This window comes from Aythya marila (assembly GCF_965140915.1).
Source record: "Aythya marila genome assembly, chromosome: 5".
Lineage (NCBI taxonomy): Eukaryota > Metazoa > Chordata > Aves > Anseriformes > Anatidae > Aythya > Aythya marila.
Genome location: NC_139046.1, coordinates 19,957,961 through 19,979,655, shown reverse-complemented (window position 1 = coordinate 19,979,655; position 21,695 = coordinate 19,957,961). Strand labels below are relative to the sequence as shown.

At 70.9% G+C, this 21,695-nt stretch overlaps 6 protein-coding genes across 11 annotated transcripts in view; 3 read left to right on the top strand and 3 right to left on the bottom strand.

The window, feature by feature from the left end:
* The window catches only part of LOC309878507 (L-lactate dehydrogenase A chain), a 246,290-nt gene extending 239,556 nt beyond the window's left edge, over positions 1 to 6,734 (bottom strand). Inside the window, exon 1 of the mRNA XM_082761094.1 lies at positions 6,731 to 6,734. The gene's annotated coding sequence lies outside the window, so the exon portion shown is untranslated. The remainder of the gene's footprint in view (positions 1 to 6,730) is intronic.
* Positions 3 to 7,459, top strand: GRK2 (G protein-coupled receptor kinase 2). 3 transcript variants are annotated; one of them, XM_082761092.1, is made up of 21 exons: positions 3 to 745; positions 900 to 945; positions 1,272 to 1,345; positions 1,626 to 1,727; positions 1,836 to 1,910; positions 2,319 to 2,380; positions 2,677 to 2,728; positions 2,999 to 3,090; positions 3,350 to 3,449; positions 3,548 to 3,626; positions 3,750 to 3,880; positions 4,242 to 4,336; positions 4,413 to 4,520; positions 4,594 to 4,660; positions 5,026 to 5,126; positions 5,222 to 5,288; positions 5,365 to 5,460; positions 5,554 to 5,716; positions 5,815 to 5,951; positions 6,147 to 6,257; positions 6,436 to 7,459. In XM_082761092.1, the coding sequence occupies exons 1-21, from the start codon at positions 176 to 178 to the stop codon at positions 6,595 to 6,597; spliced, it is 2,490 nt and encodes an 829-aa protein (XP_082617218.1). In that variant the 5' UTR covers positions 3 to 175; the 3' UTR covers positions 6,598 to 7,459. The 3 variants fall into 3 exon arrangements, with proteins under 3 accessions (XP_082617218.1, XP_082617217.1, XP_082617219.1); XM_082761091.1 differs by having other exon boundaries at positions 6,144 to 6,257; XM_082761093.1 differs by having other exon boundaries at positions 487 to 745; positions 869 to 945; positions 6,144 to 6,257.
* A 225-nt stretch (positions 7,460 to 7,684) lies between these two features.
* ANKRD13D (ankyrin repeat domain 13D) lies at positions 7,685 to 12,244 on the top strand. Of its 2 annotated transcripts, none has more exons than XR_014317505.1 (15): positions 7,685 to 8,015; positions 8,456 to 8,591; positions 8,683 to 8,807; positions 9,085 to 9,130; positions 9,203 to 9,346; positions 9,562 to 9,751; positions 9,838 to 9,904; positions 9,983 to 10,064; positions 10,371 to 10,432; positions 10,513 to 10,643; positions 10,725 to 10,882; positions 10,971 to 11,100; positions 11,265 to 11,408; positions 11,523 to 11,602; positions 11,858 to 11,914. XR_014317505.1 is itself a non-coding variant. In XM_082760460.1 (15 exons), exons 1-15 carry the CDS (start codon positions 7,926 to 7,928, stop codon positions 12,111 to 12,113), a joined length of 1,863 nt encoding a protein of 620 aa, XP_082616586.1. In that variant the 5' UTR covers positions 7,685 to 7,925; the 3' UTR covers positions 12,114 to 12,244. The 2 variants fall into 2 exon arrangements, 1 of the variants encoding a protein (XP_082616586.1); XM_082760460.1 differs by having other exon boundaries at positions 10,969 to 11,100; positions 11,245 to 11,408; positions 11,858 to 12,244.
* A 158-nt stretch (positions 12,245 to 12,402) lies between these two features.
* On the top strand, positions 12,403 to 17,682 carry SSH3 (slingshot protein phosphatase 3). Of its 2 annotated transcripts, XM_082760462.1 has the most exons (14): positions 12,403 to 12,486; positions 13,199 to 13,236; positions 13,356 to 13,509; positions 13,999 to 14,117; positions 14,187 to 14,258; positions 14,375 to 14,440; positions 15,096 to 15,284; positions 15,393 to 15,486; positions 15,566 to 15,694; positions 15,774 to 15,820; positions 15,904 to 16,050; positions 16,438 to 16,638; positions 16,796 to 17,066; positions 17,242 to 17,682. In XM_082760462.1, the coding sequence occupies exons 1-14, from the start codon at positions 12,448 to 12,450 to the stop codon at positions 17,437 to 17,439; spliced, it is 1,764 nt and encodes a 587-aa protein (XP_082616588.1). In that variant the 5' UTR covers positions 12,403 to 12,447; the 3' UTR covers positions 17,440 to 17,682. The 2 variants fall into 2 exon arrangements, with proteins under 2 accessions (XP_082616588.1, XP_082616587.1); XM_082760461.1 differs by lacking the exons at positions 12,403 to 12,486; positions 13,199 to 13,236 and having other exon boundaries at positions 13,252 to 13,509.
* Positions 17,683 to 18,175: 493 nt separating this feature from the next.
* Positions 18,176 to 19,660, bottom strand: POLD4 (DNA polymerase delta 4, accessory subunit). Of its 2 annotated transcripts, XR_014317654.1 has the most exons (5): positions 19,535 to 19,660; positions 19,090 to 19,366; positions 18,886 to 18,997; positions 18,680 to 18,807; positions 18,176 to 18,618 (listed from the first exon to the last, which is right to left on the bottom strand). XR_014317654.1 is itself a non-coding variant. In XM_082762342.1 (4 exons), the coding sequence occupies exons 2-4, from the start codon at positions 19,361 to 19,363 to the stop codon at positions 18,783 to 18,785; spliced, it is 411 nt and encodes a 136-aa protein (XP_082618468.1). In that variant the 5' UTR covers positions 19,364 to 19,366; positions 19,535 to 19,660; the 3' UTR covers positions 18,176 to 18,782. The 2 variants fall into 2 exon arrangements, 1 of the variants encoding a protein (XP_082618468.1); XM_082762342.1 differs by having other exon boundaries at positions 18,176 to 18,807.
* LOC309879056 (glycine N-acyltransferase-like protein 3) lies at positions 19,625 to 21,690 on the bottom strand. Its single transcript, XM_082762341.1, has 6 exons — positions 21,568 to 21,690; positions 21,368 to 21,449; positions 20,851 to 20,958; positions 20,659 to 20,779; positions 20,242 to 20,362; positions 19,625 to 20,151 (listed from the first exon to the last, which is right to left on the bottom strand). Exons 2-6 carry the CDS (start codon positions 21,443 to 21,445, stop codon positions 19,731 to 19,733), a joined length of 849 nt encoding a protein of 282 aa, XP_082618467.1. The 5' UTR covers positions 21,446 to 21,449; positions 21,568 to 21,690; the 3' UTR covers positions 19,625 to 19,730.
* Positions 21,691 to 21,695: the final 5 nt, after the last annotated feature.

Below are 21,695 nucleotides of genomic sequence, written 5' to 3'. Positions count from 1 at the left end.
CGTTTTCTTTCTATTTTGGCTTTATTTTTTGTTTGTTTTTGGTTTGTTTGGTTGTTTTTTTCCTTTATAAGCGTTCTTTGGTCTCCGTTTTGGAGAGGGTCTTGGCGTATTGCGGCAGGTAGGGGAGCGACGGTGGCGGGGGGGGGCGGAAGGCAGCCGCCGGCCTCTATGGGCGATGCTTTTGTTTCTCGGGGGCGGAATTTTTTGGAATAAAAAGTTAAAAAAAAAAAAAAAAAAGAAAGAAAAAAAACAAAACGGCGTCTCGGCTCTGCCCCTCGTTTCTCCGTTGGCGGCCGGGCCGGGGCTGACACCGGGCGGCTCCCGCGGGGCCCGGCTGCGCCCAGGCGCCCCCCCCAGGCCCGAGGCGCCCCGGGGGTGGGGCGGGCGGAAGGGGCCGGGCCCCGACACCGCCACCGCCACCGGGCCCGCCCCGCTCCGGCTCGGGGTGGCGGGGCCGAGCCCGTGCCCTTCGCCCCGCCGAGGCGCCGCCAGGCCCGGCCTGACCCGGGCGGGGGCGGGGGCGGGGGCGGGGCCGGCACCGGGACGGGGCGGGGCGGGGCGATTCGGTTCCGGTTCCGGTTCCGGTTCCGGGTCGTGCCGGTGCCGGCCGCGGCGGGCGGCCCCCGCGCAAGATGGCGGACCTGGAGGCGGTGCTGGCCGACGTGAGCTACCTGATGGCCATGGAGAAGAGCCGCGCCGCGCCCGCCGCCCGCGCCAGCAAGCGCATCCTGCTGCCGGAGCCCAGGTGAGCGCCGCCGCCCCGGGCCCGGGTCCGGTACCGCCGGGGGGCGGGGAGAGGGGGGAGGCACCGGGGGGGGGGGCTCCGGGGGGTGCCGAGCCCGGCGCTGAGCCCGGCGCTGTCCGGCAGCATCCGCAGCGTGATGCAGAAATACCTGCAGGACCGCGGCGAGCTGGCCTTCGACAAGATCTTCGCGCAGAGGATCGGTGAGTGGGGGCACCGGGGGGCACCGGGGGGTACCGGGGGGCTCCCCCCCCAGCCCCTATCCCTCCCCCCGGGGCTGTGTCCCCCCCCCCCGGTACTTCCCCTCCCTGTCACTTCCCCAGCCCGTTGCCCAGCGGGGCAGGAAGCGCCTCTGGCTTCCTCCCGGCAGCGCTGGTGGTTTCCTCGCATCCGCCCCGCGCCCTCCGCCCACGCCAACCCCCCCCCGCTGCCCCCCGAGCCCCTCACCCTGCCAAACCCCCGTCCCTTGGTCTGGGGGGGTGTGGAGTGGGGCAGGAGCCCCTCACGCCGTGGCTCTGCCCCTCCCCAGGGTACCTGCTGTTCCGGGATTTTGCCCTCAACCAGGCAGAGGAGGCCAAGCCCCTGATGGAGTTTTACGAGGAGGTGCGATCCCATGGGCAGGAGGGGGCCGGGAGCGCCACTCGGTGCCTGCGGACCCCACCGATACACGGTGTGCCCGGGGCACCCAGGGGAGACGGTGCCCTGGGCCCCCGGCACCTGGTAGCCACGGGTGCCAGCCAGCGGGACGTGGCACCCGGTGGGGCTGGGGTCGCGTTCCCCAGGGTGCTGGACCCCGGGGACTCCCCGCCGTGGGCTGCGTGTGCCCTGCGTGGGGCCGAGCCCCGTGGGGAGCTCTGTGCCATGGGAGCTGTGCCCTCACCAGATCAAGAAGTACGAAAAGCTGGACTCGGAGGAGGAGCGAGCCTCCCGGAGCCGCCACATCTTTGACCATTACATCATGAAGGAGCTGCTGGCCTGCTCCCACGTGAGTGCCGTGCTGTGGGGAATTACACCCTCGTTTACACAGCCCTGCGTGGGCCCTGTGCCCCCAGCCCGTCTTCCTGGGGTGACCCGGTCTCGTCTCGCCGCACAGCCCTTCTCCAAGAGTGCCACGGAACACGTCCAGAGCCGCCTGAGCAAGAAGCAGGTGCCCCCAGACCTCTTCCAGGTGGGCAGCGCTGGGGACGGAGGGGGGGGGCACTGCCACCTCGGGTTAATCCTTATGGTGGTGACAGGGGGCTGTGGGAACCCCAGAAGGTGCGAGGACCCTGAGGGATGCTGGTGGGAGGTGGTGAGCGGGGGGGTTCCTGTGGGGTTCTGTTGGGTCACTTGGGGCTGGAATTAACAAGGGTTAATTAACTGACTCCTCAGAGGGTGGTGGTGGAGACACCAGGTATAGAGGTGACCGAGGGTAACAGTGGGGACTGCAGGGGCTGGCAGTGATGACACGGGTGACCCTGGGTGGCAGCGGGGATGTGAGAAATCAGGGGGCGGGGAAGGAGATACCCCAGGTAACGATGGGACCGAGGGGCACGCGTGGCACTGGGGACGCAGCACTGACTCCTGTGTCCCCCAGCCCTACATTGAGGAGATCTGCCAGAACCTGCGTGGGGGCATCTTCCAGAAATTCATCGAGAGGTGAGGCGGGCGCACAGCCCCTCGGCGACCAGGGTGTCCCAGCCCAATGGGGACAAGGGTTTCCCAGCCTTGGGGCGGGTCAGGGCCCCCTTCTTAGTGAGGAGCTCTAGGGGTGTTGGTCCCCAGGGCAGGGACTCAGGGCTCGTCACCTCCAGGTCTGGCCTGAGGTCTGTGTCACCAGACGGGGGTTCCACCTTTCTCCAGACGACTCCCAGGGGTCCTGCAGCTCCATGACAGGTCTCGGGGGGGTCTCCGCAGGGGTCCCTCACTCTGGCCCTCTCTGTGCTTCATTGCAGCGACAAGTTCACGCGGTTCTGCCAGTGGAAGAACGTGGAGCTGAACATCCATGTGAGCAGGGATCCCTGTGCTGCTGGAGAGGGGACGTGGGTGCCGGGGAGGAGGCTGCTGCCGTGGCGCTCGGAGGGGCACCACACAGGGCAGGGGCACCCTCGCATCCCCTGGGCAGCTCCCGCGGGTGCTGGCGGTGCTCCTGCACTCACCTTGAGGGTGTTCACGTTCCTTCCCCGGGGAAACTGAGGCAGCGTGCGGGACAGCCCCCCCGGGACGTGCCGTGCAGGTGCTCAGGGGTGACCCTGGCCTCTTTCTTGCCCGCTCCAGCTCACCATGAACGACTTCAGCGTTCACCGCATCATCGGCCGTGGCGGCTTCGGGGAGGTGTACGGCTGCCGGAAAGCGGACACGGGCAAAATGTAACGGGGGGCAGGGGGTGGCCGTGGTCCCACAGGGGTGGGGGATGCGGTGGCGTTGCCGTGACGATAGGTGTTAGGGGTTGCAGCAGTGTCACCATGGCTGCGGCTCTCCTGGAGACACGGGGACGTCAGGGGGGCCGTGGGCGGGAGCTGGGTGCGGTGACGTGGCTGCGGGTGCTGGCGGCACAGGGACGCGGCATTGGGGACGAGGCGCCACGAGCAGCAGCAGGGGACCCTGCAGGGACCCTTTGTCCCCCAGGTACGCCATGAAGTGCTTGGACAAGAAGCGCATCAAGATGAAGCAGGGCGAGACCCTGGCCCTCAACGAGCGCATCATGTTGTCCCTTGTCAGCACTGGGGTGAGGGCACTCGGGCGTGGGAGCGGGCTGGCACGCTGGCCACGGATGGGGTGCTCCTGGGCACCGCCAGCGCTGCCTGACCCCGTCTCTCGTGCCAGGACTGCCCGTTCATCGTGTGCATGTCGTACGCCTTCCACACGCCTGACAAGCTCAGCTTCATCCTCGACCTCATGAACGGTGAGAGGCCCGTGGCTGCTCCCTGTCCCCAGGGCTGGGACTCCCTTGAGCCCCTGCCTGTTTGGGCGTCCCTGGGGGAGCAGAGGGCAGTGCTGGAGTGACCACTGGTCCCCCTTGCTGCAGGGGGGGACCTGCATTATCACCTCTCGCAGCACGGCGTCTTCTCGGAGGCGGAGATGCGGTTCTATGCAGCCGAGATCATCCTGGGCCTGGAGCACATGCACAGCCGCTTTGTGGTGTACCGTGACCTCAAGGTGACCGTCCCTATGGGCACACATGGACCCCGCAGGCATCAGGAGGCCCCTCTGATGTCCCCAGGCCCCGTAGAGACCCCTGACCCTGCAGCAGCCCTTGGACCCCATGGGCAGCCCCAGGTCCCATGGACACTCCCAACCCAGCAGGAAGCCCCCGGGCACCGTGGGCACCCTTGAAAAAACCCTGTGGGCACCCTGGGGACCTCAGCGGGTGCTTGCAGGTCCTGCAGGTGCCTAGGGCCTGTGGGCACCCCGTATCCCGTGGAGTGCCCCAGCCTGACACGCGTGGGCAGCCCGGCTCGGTTGCCACCCGTGCCTGCGGGCAGGGCTCGGGCTCAGGGGCAGCGCTGTGTCCCGGCAGCCAGCAAACATCCTCCTGGACGAGTTTGGGCACGTCCGCATCTCAGACCTGGGCCTGGCCTGCGACTTCTCCAAGAAGAAGCCCCACGCCAGTGTGTGAGTGTGCCCGCGCCCCCCCGCCCCCCCTCCCCCACCTGCTGGCACTGCCCCTGACCCTGCTCTGTGCCTCCAGGGGCACCCACGGCTACATGGCCCCCGAGGTGCTGCAGAAAGGAGTGGCCTACGACAGCAGCGCCGACTGGTTCTCGCTAGGCTGCATGCTCTTCAAGCTGCTCCGGGGGTGAGTGCATGGGCAGGGGGGGCAGGAGGGGTGATACAGGGGCACCACTGAGCCCCACTCCCCACGACCACAGGCACAGCCCCTTCAGGCAGCACAAGACGAAGGACAAGCACGAGATCGATCGCATGACCCTCACCATGGTGAGTGTGGGGCGCTGGGCATCGGGCTCAGCATGGAGGGAGGTGAGGACAGAGGGTCCCTGGGGGGTGAGCAGCCCTCAGAGCGTGTGTTGGTGCCACCTCCATGCGTGTGTGTGCGTGCAGAGTGACACCTGTGTGCGTGCACACGCGTGCTGTGTGTGTTTCCACATGGGTGTATGTGCATGGGCACCTGTAACCATGCGCACACGTCAGTGCGTGTGCCTCTGCGTGCCAGAACATCTCAGGTGTGCGTAGGTCCCCGTGCACACGCGTGCCTGACTCTTCGTGTCATCAAATGCATGCCACGGTGCGTGCGTGCCCTCACACGCTTGTGCAGGTGTGAGCAGCCGTGCCCTCGCCCGCAGGCCATCGAGCTGCCCGACTCCTTCTCCCCTGAGCTGCGTTCCCTGCTCGAAGGGTTGCTGCAGCGGGACGTCAACCGGCGGCTGGGCTGCATGGGGCGTGGGTGAGTCCCGGTGGGCAGGGGGAAGAAGGGGCCCACTGCAGCCACACCGCAGCCCCCGGGGGAACCACAGCGCTCACCCCTCCCTTGCTCCTCAGGGCTCAGGAGGTGAAGGAGGAGCCCTTCTTCAAGGGTCTGGACTGGCAGATGGTTTTCCTGCAGAAGGTGAGGGGCACGGCACAGGGGCGGGGGTGCGGGGGCGCAGGAGGCACCCCCTGGACACCCCCTCTCCCACCTGCAGTACCCACCGCCCCTGATCCCACCCCGGGGCGAGGTGAACGCAGCTGACGCCTTCGACATCGGCTCCTTTGATGAGGAGGACACAAAGGGTATCAAGGTACTGGGGCGGCGGGGCTGGGCTGCTGCCCACGTGCAGGGAGGCGGGGGGCTGGGGTGGGCGCCTGGCGCTGACCCTGTGCCTCCCTGCCAGCTGCTAGAGAGCGACCAGGAGCTGTACCGCAACTTCCCGCTCACCATCTCAGAGCGGTGGCAGCAGGAGGTGACAGAGACGGTCTTTGACGCCGTCAACGCTGACACGGACAAGCTGGAGGCTCGCAAGAAAGCCAAGAACAAGCAGCTGGGCCATGAGGAGGGTGAGTGGGGCCGGGTGTTCTCTGGGTCCCCCGCTGCGTCTGGCTGTGCCCGGGGGGTCCCAGCGCTGACACTCTCTCCCCTGGTGCTGCGGAGACAGACTATGCCATGGGCAAGGACTGCATCATGCACGGGTACATGTCCAAGCTGGGCAACCCCTTCTTGACGCAGTGGCAGCGCCGCTACTTCTACCTCTTTCCCAACCGCCTGGAGTGGCGTGGGGAGGGCGAGTCGCCGGTAAGGCGGGCAGGGGCAGGGGGGGAGCAGGGCGAGCTGTGCAGGGTGCAGCTGGTGGGCATCAGCGGGGGCTCAAGGCAGCGGGATGTGCACCAACAGGCACGGCACTGTGAGGGGTAGAGGGCGCACGGGGACGTGGGGGGCTCGGCGTGGGTGTAGGGACTGGGGGCCGGGCTGAACCTGTCCCCCCAGCAGTCTCTGCTCACCATGGATGAGATCGACTCGGTGGAGGAGACGCAGGTGAAGGAGCGCAAGTGCATCCTGCTCCGCATCCGCGGCGGCAAGCAGTTCGTGCTGCAGTGTGACGTGAGTGTGCCCTGGGCCAGCCCACTGGGTGCTGGCCACCTCCCGCCCCTCGCTAGCCATCCCCTGGGGGAGTGCTAGTCACTTTGGCTGGGCACTGACTACATGTTGCCTGGTGCTGGCAAGCCCTGAGCCCTGGTGCCACAGGGAGCCCTGCTCTGACCTGTGCCCTGCCCCGCAGAGCGACCCTGAGCTGGTGCAGTGGCGGAAGGAGCTGCGGGACGCCCAGCGCCAGGCCCAGCAGCTGCTGCAGCGAGTGCCACGCATGCAGAGCAAGCCCCGCTCGCCCGTGGTGGAGCTCAGCAAAGTGCCGTTCATCCAGCGCTCCGCCAACGGGTTCTGACCGCGCGCCCTCCTCCCCACCTCCCACCCCACCTCTAATTTATTGGGTTGGGTTCCCACGTGCCCCCGCTCCTCGGCATCCCTGGGCCAGGCACTGCGGGGATGCCCCGTGCCACATCCAGCCCTGTGCCCAGGCACCCCCGGGGGCAGGCGTGGAGGGGGCTCAGCCGCCAGCAGGGAGCTGGTGCTGGCCACGTGGCTCATTCCCCGGCGTCCCCCCGGTCCTCTGCGACCTGTCCAGCTGAGATGAAGGTAGCCCCATGCCCTTCTCCCCGCCTGCTGCTCTGCCCCCAGCCTGGTGCCTGCTTCACCACCGCCATCTGTGCCAAACAGGGCGGGCGGCTGCCCCCCCTCCCCTCCACGCAGGTCAAGACCTGCCCCTTCCCTTCACCCCTAGCCTTTGCCCTGGCCCCTTTTGTGCCCGTCCTGTGGGTGCCAAGTCCTTGATGTGCCCGTGAGAGTGAGTGCGTGCGTGCTTGCCTAGGGGACCCCTGTAAATACTGTGCTATGGGTCCCCTGCCCCTCCGTCCCCCCCCTGCGCTGGGTGGGGGCACCCCCGGGCAGGGGGTGGGCAAGGAGAGGGCAGCAGGGTCCCCCTCTGCGTGCTGTCGCCTTGCTGCCCGTGTCCCCAGCGCCGGGGTGCCGTCGTCGCCCGTTTCCCCCAGCCCTGGTGGCATCTGTAAATATTGGTCTGCAGCCGCTGCGCTCCGGGGGGATGATGCTGGCGGGGCGCCACGGGGCAGGGCCTGGGTGTGAGTGAGATTTTAATGAGCGGAGACGTGAGAATGGAGAGAAAAAAAAAAAAGAGAGAGAGAGGAAAAAAAAAAAAAAAAGAGTTTTTATAATAAAGATGTGGAAAAACACCGTCCGCCTGCATCCTGGGGCGGGAGCCTCCGCGCTGTCCCCGGGTGACCGCGGCTCTGCCGGCGTTCCTGGGCCGCTCCCCGCCCGGGGGCTGCGCCCGGCGCCGGCGGGACGGGACGGGACGGGAGGGGACCGGGGGTGGGGGGGGAGCCCCCGGGGCACCGCTGCCCCCGCTCGGCTGAGGGACGAGACGGGGATCCCGGAGCCGGGGGCGGTGCTGGGGCCGGGCCCCCGCGGTCCCCGTGCGCGGTGCCCGTGCGCGGTGGCGGCTCCGCGGTGCCGGTGGCGGCCCCGGTGCTCCCGGCCGCCGTGCCCGGTGCCGGCCCCGCCCCGCGCCGCCGCGCTGCGCCGCCGCCGCCGCCGCCCCCGCGCGCAGCCATTGCGGGCAGGCCCGGAGCCGCGGCACGGCCCCCCCCGCGCCCTGCCCGGCCCGCTGCGGCCCCCCCCCGGGGACATGGTGCGGGGATGGCCCGGGCCGCCGACACCTTCCCGCTGCACCGCCTCGTCTGGCACAACCGGCACCAGGCGCTGGACAGCGCCCTGCGCTCCGGATCGGTGGGCGCCGCGCTGCCGCCGCCGCGACGGGGGGCCGGGGTTTTTTTGGGGAGGGGGGGGGAGCACCGGGGGGATCCGCACCGCCGGCACCGGGCACCGGGGGGGAGCTGGGGAGCGCTGGGACAGGAGGGGGTGGGGGTGCTGGGAGCTACGGGAGGGGGCTCCGGGATGGGAGGGGACCGGAGGCGCTGGGGTGGCTCTGGGGGCTGCGAGAGGGGGGAGACGGGGAGGCTGCGGGCACCGGGGGCACCGGGACAGGGTGCTGGGGCAGCGGGGGACGGGGAGCGCTGCGGGGACAGGGCCTTGAGACCGAGGGACCGGGGCTCGGAGCGCTCGGGGGCTGCTGGGGACAGGGGGGAGCTGGGGGCGCAGGGAGCTGGGGGGGCTGGGGGGTGACGGGGAGGGCACGGGGCGCCTCGTGACCCTGCCCGTGCCCGCAGCACGATGTGGAGCTGATGGACCCCCGCGGGCGGACCCCGCTGGAACTGGCCGTGTCCCTCGGGCACCTGGAGTCGGCGCGGGTGCTGCTGCGGCACAACGCCAACGTGGGCCGGGAGAACGCCAACGGCTGGACAGGTAGGTGGGCACGGGGGGCCGCCGGCGCAGGGCGGGAGGCGCAGGGACACCAGCGCCGGCGGCGCCCGGCTGATGGCACCCCGTGCCCCAGTGCTGCAGGAGGCGGTGAGCACGGGGGACCCCGAGATGGTGCAGCTGGTGCTCCAGTACCGCGACTACCAGCGAGCGACGCGGCGGCTCGCCGGCATCCCCGAGCTGCTCAGCAAGCTGCGTCGGGTACGGCCCTGCCGGGGTGGGCACCGGGCACCGCTGGCGCTGGGGTCCCGCCAGGCTGGGGACTGGGGGTCACGGAGGCTGCTGGCGAGCTCCTGGGGCCCCCCGCAGGACGCCCATCTCCCCCAGGACCCCCCAATTGGTTGTTCCCCAGACCCCCTACCCACAATTCGGCCTCTGCCGAGGATCCCCACTGGGGCTCTGTTCCCCCTGGGACCCTCCTGCTGCAGCCCCCCCGCCGTGTCACCCCTCTGCCCTGTGACGCCCTCATCTCTTCCAGGCCTCCGACTTCTACGTGGAGATGAAGTGGGAGTTCACGAGCTGGGGTGAGCAGGGCCGGGGGCTGGGGCCGGGGGGGGCCGCCCCCACCCTGCTGCTGACGGGTGCCGGTGCCGCAGTGCCGCTGGTCTCCAAGGTGTGCCCCAGCGACGTCTACCGCGTCTGGAAGCGGGGCGAGAGCCTCCGGGTTGACACCACGCTGCTGGGCTTCGAGCACATGACGTGGCAGCGGGGCCGCCGCAGCTACATCTTCAAGGGAGAAGGTTGGCTCCAGCACCCTCAGACCCTGCAGCCACCCCCCAGGGGTCCCCCTGGCACCCGTGCATTGCACGTAGTCACCCAGACGGACATTGGATCCCCTACAGAGACCCCAGATGCCCCCAGGGGCAGGGGCAGGCTGGGTGCCGGGGGTTCCCATCCCTGCAGTGGGCATGGTGGGGCCAAGGGCAGGCGCTGACCCCCCCTTCCCCACGTGCAGAGGAGGGGGCGGTGGTGATGGAGGTGGACCACGACAAGCAGGTGGTCTACACCGAGACGCTGGCGCTGGCCCTGCACGAGCCCGACCTGCTGCTGGCGGCCATGCAGCCCTCGGAGGAGCACGTGGCCGGGCGGCTGACGTCGCCCATCGTCTCCACGCACCTCGACACGAGGAACATCGCCTTTGAGCGGTGCGTGGGGGGGTGCTCGTGGCGGGGAGGCCAGCAGGGCACAGGCGTGGTGGCCGCGGGCCTGATGCCTCCACACCCCTTCCCAGGAACAAGTCGGGGATCTGGGGCTGGCGCTCGGAGAAGATGGAGGTGGTCAGTGGCTACGAGGCCAAGGTGCGCCTGGTGGGGCGGGGGGCAGGGGGGCCGTGGTGTCCCCAGGGCTGACCCTGTCCCTGTGTCTTGTCTCTGCAGGTGTACAGCGCCAGCAACGTGGAGCTGGTCACCAAGACCAGGACCGAGCACCTCTCTGACCAGGACAAGTCACGCAGCAAAGGTGACAGCCCCAGCAACCGTGGGGGGGGCTGCCAGCAGTGGGGGCTCGCCCCCCTCCCGGGTCAGGGCCCTCCTCTTTCCTGGGTGCACTGCATGTGGGGTGATGTGGGGCAGCCTGGGGGGTGACATGGGGCAGCCTGGGGGGTGATGCTGGGCGCTATGGGGAGTGACGTTGGGCATTGTGCAGGAGTGGTATGGGGCATCGTGGGTGGTGATGTGGGGCAGCACGTGGGCGTGATGTGGGGCACGGTGCTGGGTGCACTGTGCCTGCCTGCACTACCCCCTGCACCTCGGGCTCTCCCTGCAGGCTCCAGGACTCCCTTTCACTCCTTCCTGGGCCTGGCGCAGCAGCACGGCACCCACAACGGGGTGAGCGGTGGGCAGGGGGCCTGGGGGCGATGCGGGGCAGGGCAGGGCTGAGCCGTGCCCCCTGCCACCGCCCTCCCCAGGCACCCGTGCTGCAGGCGGCCAGCCCCACCAACCCCACGGCCATCACCCCCGAGGAGTACTTCGACCCCCACTTCGACCTGGAGGCCCGCAACATCGGGCGCCCCATCGAGGTGTCCAGCAAGGTGCAGAGGTGAGCACCGGGGCCGGGGGGAGGCAGGACATGGTGGCGGGGCGCGGGGGGCTCCCTGTGCCCACGCCGCTGCCCGGGCAGGTTCAAGGCGACGCTGTGGCTATGCGAGCAGCACCCGCTGTCGCTGGCGGAGCAGGTGACGCCCATCATCGACCTGATGGCCATCTCCAACGCCCACTTCGCCAAGCTGCGCGACTTCATCACCCTCAAGCTGCCCCCTGGCTTCCCCGTCAAGATCGGTGAGGTTGGGGCTGCGAGGCCGGGGGCTGCGGGAGGGGCAGGGCCCGCCCGGCACGGGGCCACTGACCCCCCCTGGTGCCCCCAGAGATCCCCCTCTTCCACGTCCTCAACGCCCGCATCACCTTCAGCAACCTCTGCGGCTGCGACCAGCCGCTGGGCTCCGTGCGGGTCTGCGCCCCCGCCCAGCCCCCCGGCGCGCAGCCCCCCGGCCCTGGAGGTGAGCGATGGGGGTGCCCCGGGGAGGGTGGGGGCATCGGGGTGGGGGGATCCCCACGGGGGTGGCGTGAGCGCGGGGCGCTGCGGGGTGCTGCGGGGTGCCCCACGGGCAGTGGCGGTGCCCCCAGCGGTGGCGGTGCCGCAGGCTGGCCCTTCCCGTGCGAGGTGGAGCCGGGGGTGTTCGAGGTGCCGCCGGGCTACACGGTGCTGGGCGCGGGGCGCAGCGAGCCCCTGCGGGACGAGGACGACGACCTGCTGCAGTTCGCCATCCAGCAGAGCCTGCTGGACGCCGGCACCGAGACCGACCAGGTGAGGCCCCGCCCCCCGCGGAGAGGCCCCGCCTACATCACGGCCACGCCCCGTTAGGCTCCTCCCCCTTCGCGCGAGGCTCCGCCCCCTCGCACGAAGCCCCGCCCCCCGCAGGTGACGGTGTGGGAGGCGCTGACCAACACGCGGCCCGGCGCCCGCCCGCCGCCCTACGACGAGGAGCTGCAGCTGGAGCGGTGAGGCTCCGCCCACGGGGGGGCGGGGTCTGAGTGGGGAGCCCCGCCCACCACGCCCGAAAGTGGGCGGGGCTTTGCTGGAAGGGGCGGGGCTCGGAGGCATCAGGGCAGGGTGGGTGGGGAGGTGGGCGGGGTTAGTTGGGGCTGGGGGCGGGGTTGATTGGATGGGGCGGGGCTTGTTGGGTTGGGGGCGTGGCTTGATGGGGCTGGGGGCGGGGCTTGCCCCGGGGGCGTGGCCTCAGCGCTGTCCCGCAGGGCGCTGCAGGAGAGCCTGCTGCTGCAGGCGGGGCCCGGCGCCGCCCCCCCGGCGGGGCCCCCACCGGGGGCAGGAGGCGGCGGCGCCCCCCCCCCGGTCCCGGCGGCGCCCCCCGGTTACGGCGGCAGCTTCGCGGAGCAGCTGCGGCTGGCCATGGCGCTGTCGGAGCAGGAGCAGGAGGAGCGCGAGCGGCGCCGGCGGGAGGAGGACGAGGAGCTGCAGCGCATCCTGCGCCTCTCCCTCACCGACAAGTAGCGCGGGGGGGGCCCGGCACCGGGACCCTCCCCCCGCACCCCGCCGGGCCCGGCACGGCCCCCCCCGTGCCCCCCGGTGCCGTGCGGGGTCCGTCGGGGCTGTACATAGGCTATACATACAGACGTACCCACCGCGCTGTGTCCGACTGTGCCTGGCCGCGGGGCGGCCCCGGAGGGACGGGGGGGGCTCCCCAGACGGCCGACCTGGCCCCGTGCCCCCGGAGGGGCTGCCCCGGGGTTGGCGGGGGCGGGGCCGGGGCGGGGCCGTGCCCGCTGCCGCTCCCGGGCCGTTCCCGTGCCCGCCGCTTCCTGGTGCGGGGCGGCGCGGCGGGGGCATGGCGCTGGTCACCGTGCGGCGGGCGGGGGGGGCCGCGGTGAGTGCGGGACCGGGACGGGACGGGATGGGACGGGATGGGGGGGGCCGCCCGGTGCTGCCGGAACGGGCCGGGCCGGGACGGGCCCCGCCGCCGCGGGGGGGTGGCGGAGCTGCGGGCAGCCCCCACCGCTCCCGGGGCCGCCGCGGTTCCGGGCCCCTCTCGTCCGCTCCCAGCACGGGGCCGGGGGCTGCCCGCTGAGCAGAGGGGGGGCGATGTCCTCAGATGCTCCCAGTAAAGCCCCGCTCGTCCCCAGTGCTCCCAGTATGTTCGCTAAGGGGGCTGCCCCCCTGGGTCCCACTGGATGGAGGGGCTGTCCCGGGGACTCCCGGGGCAGTCCGGGGCTGTCCCAGTGCCTCCCAGTTGGGAACAGGTTGTCCCAGTAGCTCCCAGCCCCTACCCGCCCCCCCGCACCGACCGCTGGGCCTTATCGGGGCGCACAGCCCCTGCCAGTACTTCCCCTGGGCAGCGCCCAGCGGGGGAGGGGGGGCTGGGGTCAGGACCTCCCCAGGGGTCTCAGTTCCCAGGGACCCCTCCCCAGTCCCTGTAGGACCCTGCTGTGCCCATGCTGGGGGGTGAGGGGGAGAGAGGGAGGGGCAGGGTGTCGCTGTCCCGGGGCACCCACCCCAGTGTCCCAGTGGGACGTGCTGGGGGGCCTCGCCGTGCCCGTGGTCACGCTCCCCTTGGGGCGCTGCCCCCCCCACGTTTGCAGGAGGACAATGTGCCCAGGCGCGGCCAGCTGCAGCGGCGGTGAGAAGGGGTCCCCAAATCATGGGATGGGGGCCTGGGGCACCGGGGTGGGGATGGGACAGTGTTGTCCCCTCCCCGCTGCTGCACCCCGTGTCCTGCTCAAAGCCCTGCTGCCCCAGGCAGAGTTTCGTCATGGTCAAGGGAGCTGCCTTGCTGCTGCCTGCCGAGGAGCCGCTGGTGGCTGAGCCCCCCCCAGCTGCGCCCCCGGGGCGGCAGGAGCAGCACCTCCAGCTCATGATGCAGCTGCTGCGTCCCCAGGATGCCATCCGTCTGGTAGGGCACGGCCACCTCCCCAGGGATGGGACGGGACAAGAGCAGAATGGGGACGTTGACAGGGAAATAGCGGAGATGAGGGTGGGCTGGGGACACGATGGGGACCGGGATGCAGATGGGGACAAGGATGGGATGAGGATGCAGGTGCTGATGGGATGGGAATAGGGACGAGGTGAGGATGAGGATGGGAGTGAAGCAGGGATGGGGACAGGATATGGATGGCAGTGAGAATGGTAACAAGGATGGGATGTGGATAGGGTAGGGACAGGATGGGTCAGGATGGGCATGGCAATAGGGACAAGCTAGGGACTGGGATGGGGTGGATGGGGAGGAGATGGGATGCAGACAGCGATGGTGATGGCAACAGGACTGGGGATGCGTCGGGGCCCAGGGTGCTTGCAGGTCATCCCCAGCCCCACGGGCGCAGGGGGCAGAGCAGCTGTGCTGCCCCGGGGGTGCAGGGTCTGCCCTCAGCCTCCCCCATCCCAGGCAGTGCGGCTGGAGTCGGTGCGGCCGCAGCGGGTGAGGTACCTGCTGGTGGTGCGGCCGGAGGAGGCAGGTGCCGAGGGGCAGACGGTGCTGCTGGGTGTGGACTTCCCACACGAGGGGTGAGTGGAGCTGGGAGACCGAGGGGGGGGTCAGAGGCAGCCTGCCCCCCTGACCTGCGCCCACCCCAGGTCCACCCGTTGCACCCTGGGCATGGTGCTGCCCCTCTGGAGCGACACCCAGGTCTTCCTCGATGGTGACGGGTAAGGGGGAGCCTCCTGGGGAGGCGGAGAGGGGGCTGGTGGGGTGGACAGAGCCTGCAGGAAGGAGTCGGGCAGGGGTGACCACCCTGACCCGTGTGTGTCCCTGCGGTGCCCAGGGGGTTCAGCGTGATGTCGGGGGGGCAGACCCGAATCTTCAAGCCCATCTCTGTCCAGACCATGTGGTGAGCCAGCGGCTGGGCACCACCGTGGGCATGGGGGATGTGGGAATCACCGTGGGCATGGGGGATGTGGGTATCACCGTGGGCATGGGGGATGTGGGTATCACTGTGGGCATGGGGGATGTGGGTATCACCGTGGGCACGAGGGAAGTGGACACCACTGTGGCATGGGGAACGTGGGCATGGCAGGTGTGGGCACCACTGTGGCACAGGGGGATGTGAGCACCTCTATGGCACGGGGAACATGGGCGCAGCTATGGCACTTGGGACATGGCATGGGGGATGTGGGCACCACTGTGGTATGGGGAACATGGGCATGGCAGGTGTGGGCACCACTATGGCATGGGGATATGGGCACCACTATGGCACAGGGGATATGGGCACCACTATGGCACAGGGGATATGGGCACCACTATGGCACTGGGGATATGGGCACCACTATGGCACTGGGGACAGGGGCATGGGAGGTGTGGGCTTCACCATGGACACAGGCGTGAGCAGGGGCTGTGTGGGTGGGCTTTGGACGTGGGCAGAGGACACAGGGCTGTGGGACAATGTCACAGGCACCGTAATGTGTGGGGCTGGGAGATGAGGTCCTGGGAAGAGGCCGCGGTGTGGGCAGGGCGAGGGGGCCGCGTGCCAGGCTCCTGTGCGGCAGGGCCGTGCTGCAGGAGCTGCACCGAGCCTGCGAGCAGGCGGCCCACGGGGGGCACATCCCCGGGGGCCATGCGCTGCTCTGGGCCCGGGACTACGCGGCTGCGCTGAGCTCGGAGCAGAGCTGCCTCAACGAGTGGCTGGCCATGGCCGACCTGGAGTCCGTGCGCCCCGGCTCCCCCCAGCCCTCGGGGTAAGCCCCGGCCCCGTGCTGCCCCCCTGGGATAGGGCTGGGGGGGGTGCTTCCAGTTTGGGGGGCTGCGGGGTGGGGGCGCAGGCTGAGGTGCCGTGGTGGTGCCAGGCCGGCGGTGCCGGAGCTGACGGAGCAGGCGGTGCGGGCGCTGCTGCGCGACGTCCTGGCCTCCGCTGACCTGGAGAGCGTCACCTCCAAGGAGGTGGGTGCCGGGGGCCAGGGGTGGGCTGGGGAACGGGGTGGGGGGGTCCGGTCCGCATCCCTCACCCCCTCGGTGCCAGGTGCGGACGGAGCTGGAGCGGCGCACGGGGCGCAGCCTGGCCCAGCACAAGGACTTCATCGACAACGAGATGCTGCTGGTGCTGGCGCAGATGGACCGGCCCTCCTGCATCTTCCCGCACCTCTACCTGGTGGGCAGCGGGGCAGGGTGTGGGCAGGGCACGGGTGGGCTGCAGGAGCGGCTGTCCCCAACCGTCCCTGCTGGCACAGGGCTCCGAGTGGAACGCTGCCAACCTGGAGGAGCTGCAGCAGAACCGGTGGGCGAGGGGCTATCCGCGGCGGGGCGGGCACGGGGGCAGCGGGGAGCACGGCCCCTATCCTCCGCGCCTACACTCTGCAGCATCACCCACATCCTGAACGTGGCGCGGGAGATTGACAACTTCTTCCCGGCGCTGTTCACCTACATGAACGTGCGGGTGTACGACGAGGAGGCGGCCGAGCTCCTGCCCCACTGGAACGATACCTTCCTCTTCCTCTCCGACGTCAAGTCAGTGGGGACAGGGCGTGCTGGGGATGTGGCGGGGCAGGGGTCACCGGGGCACGGAGCGTGGGGGGCTCAGTGGGGGTCCTAGGACAGGACTGGGGAGGCAGAGGGGTGCAGGGAGGGGGCATCTTGATGGCTGAGGTGCTGGGGGCCCTGGGGGATGCTGGAAGGTGGGGGACTCTGGGTCTCTGAGGACATCGGGGGTGTTAGGGACACGGGGTCCATTGGGAATAGGTCCTTGGGGACACGGGTAATCCTTTGGACACGTGGGCAGGGAGGCACTGGGGCTACTGGTGGCACTGGGAGCTGGGCGGCCGAGGGGCCCGGGGTCCCTGGGGACGGTGGGTCCCCGGGGGCGCCGGGAGCTGTGTCGCAGTGCGGCTGCCGCAGGGCCCGCGGGGGCCGGGCGCTGGTGCACTGCCGCATGGGGCTGAGCCGCTCGGCCGCCACGGTGCTGGCCTACGCCATGAAGGAGTTCGGGTGGCCCCTGGAGCGGGCGCTGCGGCACGTGCGGCGCTGCCGCCCCGGCGTCCTGCCCAACCCCGGCTTCATGCGCCAGCTCGACTTCTACCAGGGCATCCTGAGCGCCAGGTGGGCGGGGCGAGCGGCTGGGCGGGGTCACACGAACCACGCCCGTTCGATGGATGTGGGTGTGGCCAAATGGGGACACGCCCCCTTGGCCTTTTTAGCCCCGCCCTCACCGGCAGGGGCTGGGGGCAGCGGGTGACCGCGGGTGCTCCGGTGGCAGCCGGCACAGCGTCCTGTGGGAGCCCCGGGCGGCAGAGCGCGTGTCCCAGCCGGAGCCCGAGGAGGCTGCCCCAGGGGATGAGGGGGCCCTGCCCGAGCCCCGAGCCCCATCCCCACAGCCTCCCGAGGAGGCGAGCAGGCAGCCGGCGGGGCCGGGGCTGTCGGGAGCCTCCCAGCGCCCCCGCATCTCCCTCTGTGCCGTCATGCGGAGCATCAGCCTGATGGAGTCCCCGCAGCCCCCCGAGCTGCTGGGGGAGCCCCTCGGTGGGGAGGTGAGTGCCGGGGCAGGGGGCACCAGGGGAGGGCAGGGGACGGGGTGAGGTTGTGGCACCATGGCCCATGGGGTGCTGACCATGGTGGGGGCACAGGTACACGGTGCTGGGCTGGGGATGCTGGGGGCCGTGGGGCGCTGCGGCTCTGTCTGGAAGCCCCTCCTGCTTCCCACAGGTGTTTGAGGCCACAGAAGTGCCGGGGGACCCTGGGGACCCAGGGGGGTCGCCCCCGGGGGCACGGCCCAGCTCCCGGCCCCGACGTGTAGTGCGCCAGGCCAGTGTGGATGGAGGCCCAGCCGGTGCAGAAGCCCCCAGCCCACCCGCCTCCGGCTGCGACCCTGCCCTTGCCCCCACCTCCCCCCTTGCCCCCTAGCCCCAGCGGGGAGGAGGACAAGGGGCAGGCCCCCTGCCATGGCACCAGGGGATGGGGCAGGGCGGGGGCCCGCTGCCCGCCACCCCCCAGCCTGCATTTTGGGGCACGGGGCGGCACTGCCTCACCCCATACCCGGGGCACTGCTGCACCCCTGGGGGGTGACACAGCCCCCGGGCCACACCTCGCCACGCCGGCCCCCTGCACCAGCACGGCACCAGCCTGACAATAAAGCACATTATGGACGGTGTTGGCGTGGGGACCCTGCCTCTGCATGGGGGGCTCGGTGGGGACAGGCGTGGGGCTGCCCTGAGGGCGGCGCGGGGTAACGGCAGTGGGGTCGGGGCAGCTCGGGGAGGAGGCGCCGCGCACTACAACTCCCGGCAGGCCTTGCGCGCGGCTGCCGCGCCGCGCCCGGCTTCTCCGCCCGCGGGCCTCATGGGAAATGTGGTCCGGGCAGAGGGCGGCTGCGGCGCCATCTTGTGCGAGGCTGGGGGGGGCGGGTGTGAAGCCTGCAGGCTGCAGGAACCGGGGGCTGGGCTCCTACACCGGGGGGGCCCCGCACGTAGGGAGCTGCCTGGAGACCCCACAGCGGGACGGGACGGCTGAAGGGTGCAGGGCCGGTCCCGGGTCTTATGGTGGCTGGCTGCAGCGCTCCACTGGCACGTAGCCGACACGCTTCGGTGGCGTGCCAACGGCCCGCCAGGAGGCTAATAAATTAAGTAACCGATAGCCTAAATAATTAACAAACTCACTCTTTTATTAATTTGTGCGTACACGATCCTGCACGCTATTAAACAGCAAAGCTACTAACAATCAAGTCAATCCCACAGGACTGACCCCCCCCCACGCCTCTGGGAGGCAGACGCGATGCGGGCTCCCGTGGGCCATCCAAGTGGCCCCATCCAAACGCTTCTGGCATTGCCTCTACCCCGGTCACCTCAGCTCAACGGGGGATGAGCAGTTTGGTCACCTCAGAAGGGACAGCTCTGCCTGCGCCCCTTCTCCTCCTTAGCTGTCCCTCTCCCCCCACTGTCCCTCTTCTCACCTGCAAGCCCCCCGCCAGCACCCCTCTACCTCCCGCCCCAGTTCCCCCTTGAGCCCTCTCATCCTTGCCACCGGGCGCCTCGCATCACCGCTGCCGTCATCCCCACGCAGGGCAGGGGAGGCTGGCCAGCACCGGGGTCCTGCGGCACGATGCCACCGGGTGTCATGCCGCAGGACCCCGGTGCTGGCAGCAACGCTCTGTGCCCGCACAGCCTCTTGGCTCGCTTCCCCCAGCACACGCCACGCTGCAGCCACCTCATCCACACCGGCCTTTCTTTACTCCATGTCCCTCTGCTGGCTCAGAGCCCGTACTCATGCCAGAGGCTGGGGGGATAGAAGGAGGTCAGCGAGCAGCCCCCATTCCCTGCTGCCCCCCCAAGCCCACCCCGGTCCCATACACACCTGTAGGTGACTGCGGGGTCATCGCAGTGCTCCAGGAGGGCGTCGCGGACTGGGAACGGGGGGCTCAGCCCCAGTGCCTGCGCCCGCTCCCAGCGCTGCAGGCGGGTGATGCCTGTGGGGGAAACACGGGGGGGGGCGTTATGAACTGGGGAGCGTTATGAATGGGGGGGGGGGCGTTATGAATTTTGGGAGGGGGGCGCTCACCCGTGCAGGGGCCGTACTCCCAAGCCAGGTCGAAGCTCCGCAGCATGTCCAGGAGATCCGGGGGGACCCGGGGGGGCGACGGGGGCTCCTTGGCTGCCTCCTGCGTGGGTACGGGGGGGGGGCGCGGGGGCGGGACGACCGCGGGCCCCGCCCGCCGCCCCCGCCCCTTGCCGCGCTCCCCCCGCCGCGCCGCGGGGCCGGCCTTGCTGTCGGTGCGCCCCGGCCGCCGGTGCCGCCGTGGGAAGGAGTCGGTGATGAGCCCGGTGCGCTCCATGGCCTGCGGACGGGGCGGCTGCGGCACGGCACGGCACGGCACCGCCCCCCCCGTGCTGTCCCCGACCCCCCCCGGTTGTTCCGTCCCCCTCTCCTCCACCGCTGTCCCCGGCCGCCGTCGCACAGCCCCGGTGCTCCCCGCGCCCCCCCCGCCGTGTCCCGCTGCCCTCACCCCGCTCGTCGCCCGCCGCTCTGCCTCTGCCGCCCCCCCCGGAAGGGCTCCTGTTTGTGCCCCCCCCGGCGCTGACACCGTCCCCGGAGGGCCGGCCCCGGGGCTGTTGGGGCGTTGCGGCTTTATTTCTGCTTTTATTTTTTCCTGTGGGTGTTTTTTGTCCCCGGGGGGACGGACGGACCGCGGGGGGGGGGGGTCAGGGCGCAGCCCGAGCCAGGGCGGGGTTGTGCAGGACGAAGCGGCACAGCCCGGGCAGGCGGCGGTGCCCCAGCGCCTCCTGCAGCCGCTGCATGGCGCCGTTGCCCGTGGCCGTGTGCCCGTAGGCGGGGAAGCCTCGGGCCAGCGCCCGGCGGGCGGCCAGGGCCGTGAGCACCCGCATGAGGCCGCGGCGGCGCTGGGAGGGCAGGGTGAAGCCGTGCGCCCCCGCCGCGAAGCCGTCGGTCAGCGCCCAGCAGAGCGGCTGGCCGGCCCGGCTCAGCAGGCACAGGCTGGGGAAGCGCTCCAGCAGCTCCCCCAGGTAGCGGCGGCTCCACGCGTTCCCCCCGTACGCCCACGTCGAGTCCAGCAGCTCCACGTGGGCCCGGCTCAGCGTGCCCAGCCGCACGTCGGGGTCCAGCCTGTTGGGAGAGCGACGGGGCGTGGGCGGTGGTGGTGGGACGGAGATGGGACAGGGTCTGGGACACGGCCGGGATGGGGGTGGTGCTCACTGTGGCTCAGGTAGGGTGCTGGGGTCGGGGTGCAGGTATGTGTAGTACTCGGTCACCTCCAGCTCTACGCCCTTGGCTGCTGCAATGTCCTGGGACACCGTGGCCACCCCATCCTGCAGCCCTGGGGGGTGGCAGCAGCAGGTGCCCCACTCCTCCCTGTCCTTATGCATTCCGACTGTGCCCCCCAGCATCCCCAAGGACACCCCCACTGCCCGTCTCTCCCCCCCCAGCACCCTCCCCAGGGACCCTGCTTACCCAGTCCCTGCCCTTGGTACCCCCGCAGTGCCCCAACTCATGTCCCCAGTACCTCCAGCACCCCAGTGCCATTCAGCACCCACCACTTGCAGCCCCCCAAATCCCCCCGACCCATGCTCCCAGTGTCCCCACCACCCCAGCCCCTCGGTGCCCTGGAGCCACCAAAGATGTGGAAGGCGGCATCCCAGCGCAGGCAGCCCGGGGTCTCCAGCAGGGCCCGGTAGGCTCCCACATCCCGGTAGAAGGCGGCCTGCAGGTTCCAGTAGGAGTCGTGCACTGGTGCCTGTGGGGCAGGGCAGCGCTGAGCCCCCCGGCACAGCCACAGCCCCGCACCCCAAAGCGCCCGGCAGCCACCTCTCCGCTGCGCCGCGCCAGCACGGCACCGAAGTCAGGCCAGGCATCTACTGCGACCTCGAAGTCCCCCGGGTTGCCGCGGTTGATGTTCAGCACGGCGCCGTACACCTGCGGGGCGGGCGTCAGCGCCGGGGCGGCCGTCGGGGCCCCCCCCTCGGGCAGCACGGCCTCGCTTGGCCCGGGCGCTTTGCCCTCACCTAAGATGGCCGCCCCACTGCGGGGTGCGGGCGGTGAAGGCGGAGGGGGCGGGGCCTGCTGCCAGGTTGCTGGGTGGGGGCGGGGCCAAGCGGAGGGGCGGGCAGGGGGCGAAGGGGCGGTGGCACCGGCGCGGCCGGGGCTGGTGCGGACGCGGGAGGGGATTGGCCGGCTGGAAGCAGGCCGGGCTGCCATTGGCTGGGGCGGAGCCCGTCTGCGCCGTGATTGGCTGGCACGGGATGCCCGCGGAGGTCGGGACCGGGACCGGGACCGGGACTGGGACCGGGACCGGGACCGGCGGTGGCGGTGGCGGGGCGCTCACCGGCAGGGCACGGGGCAGGCTCCTCCGCAGGGCGTCCTCCAGGCGCTGCAGCCGGGCCGGGCACCGCAGGATCAGCATGGCCCTGCCCGGAGACCGGCGGTAGCGGGGGGCGGGTGGGGACCCCCGGGCACCCCCGGACACCCCCGAGTACCCCGGTCCCAGCCGCCCCCCCGGGGCTCCCCGGTCCCCGCGGCACTCACCCCGGTTCTGCGGGCGGGCGGTGACACCGGCAGGTCTCGGGGTGGCCGTCACGGCCGGGCGAGTGCCCCGTGCCCGGGGCGGGCGGTGGGCAGGGCCCGTCCCCGCGTGCCTGGGACACGTGGCGGTG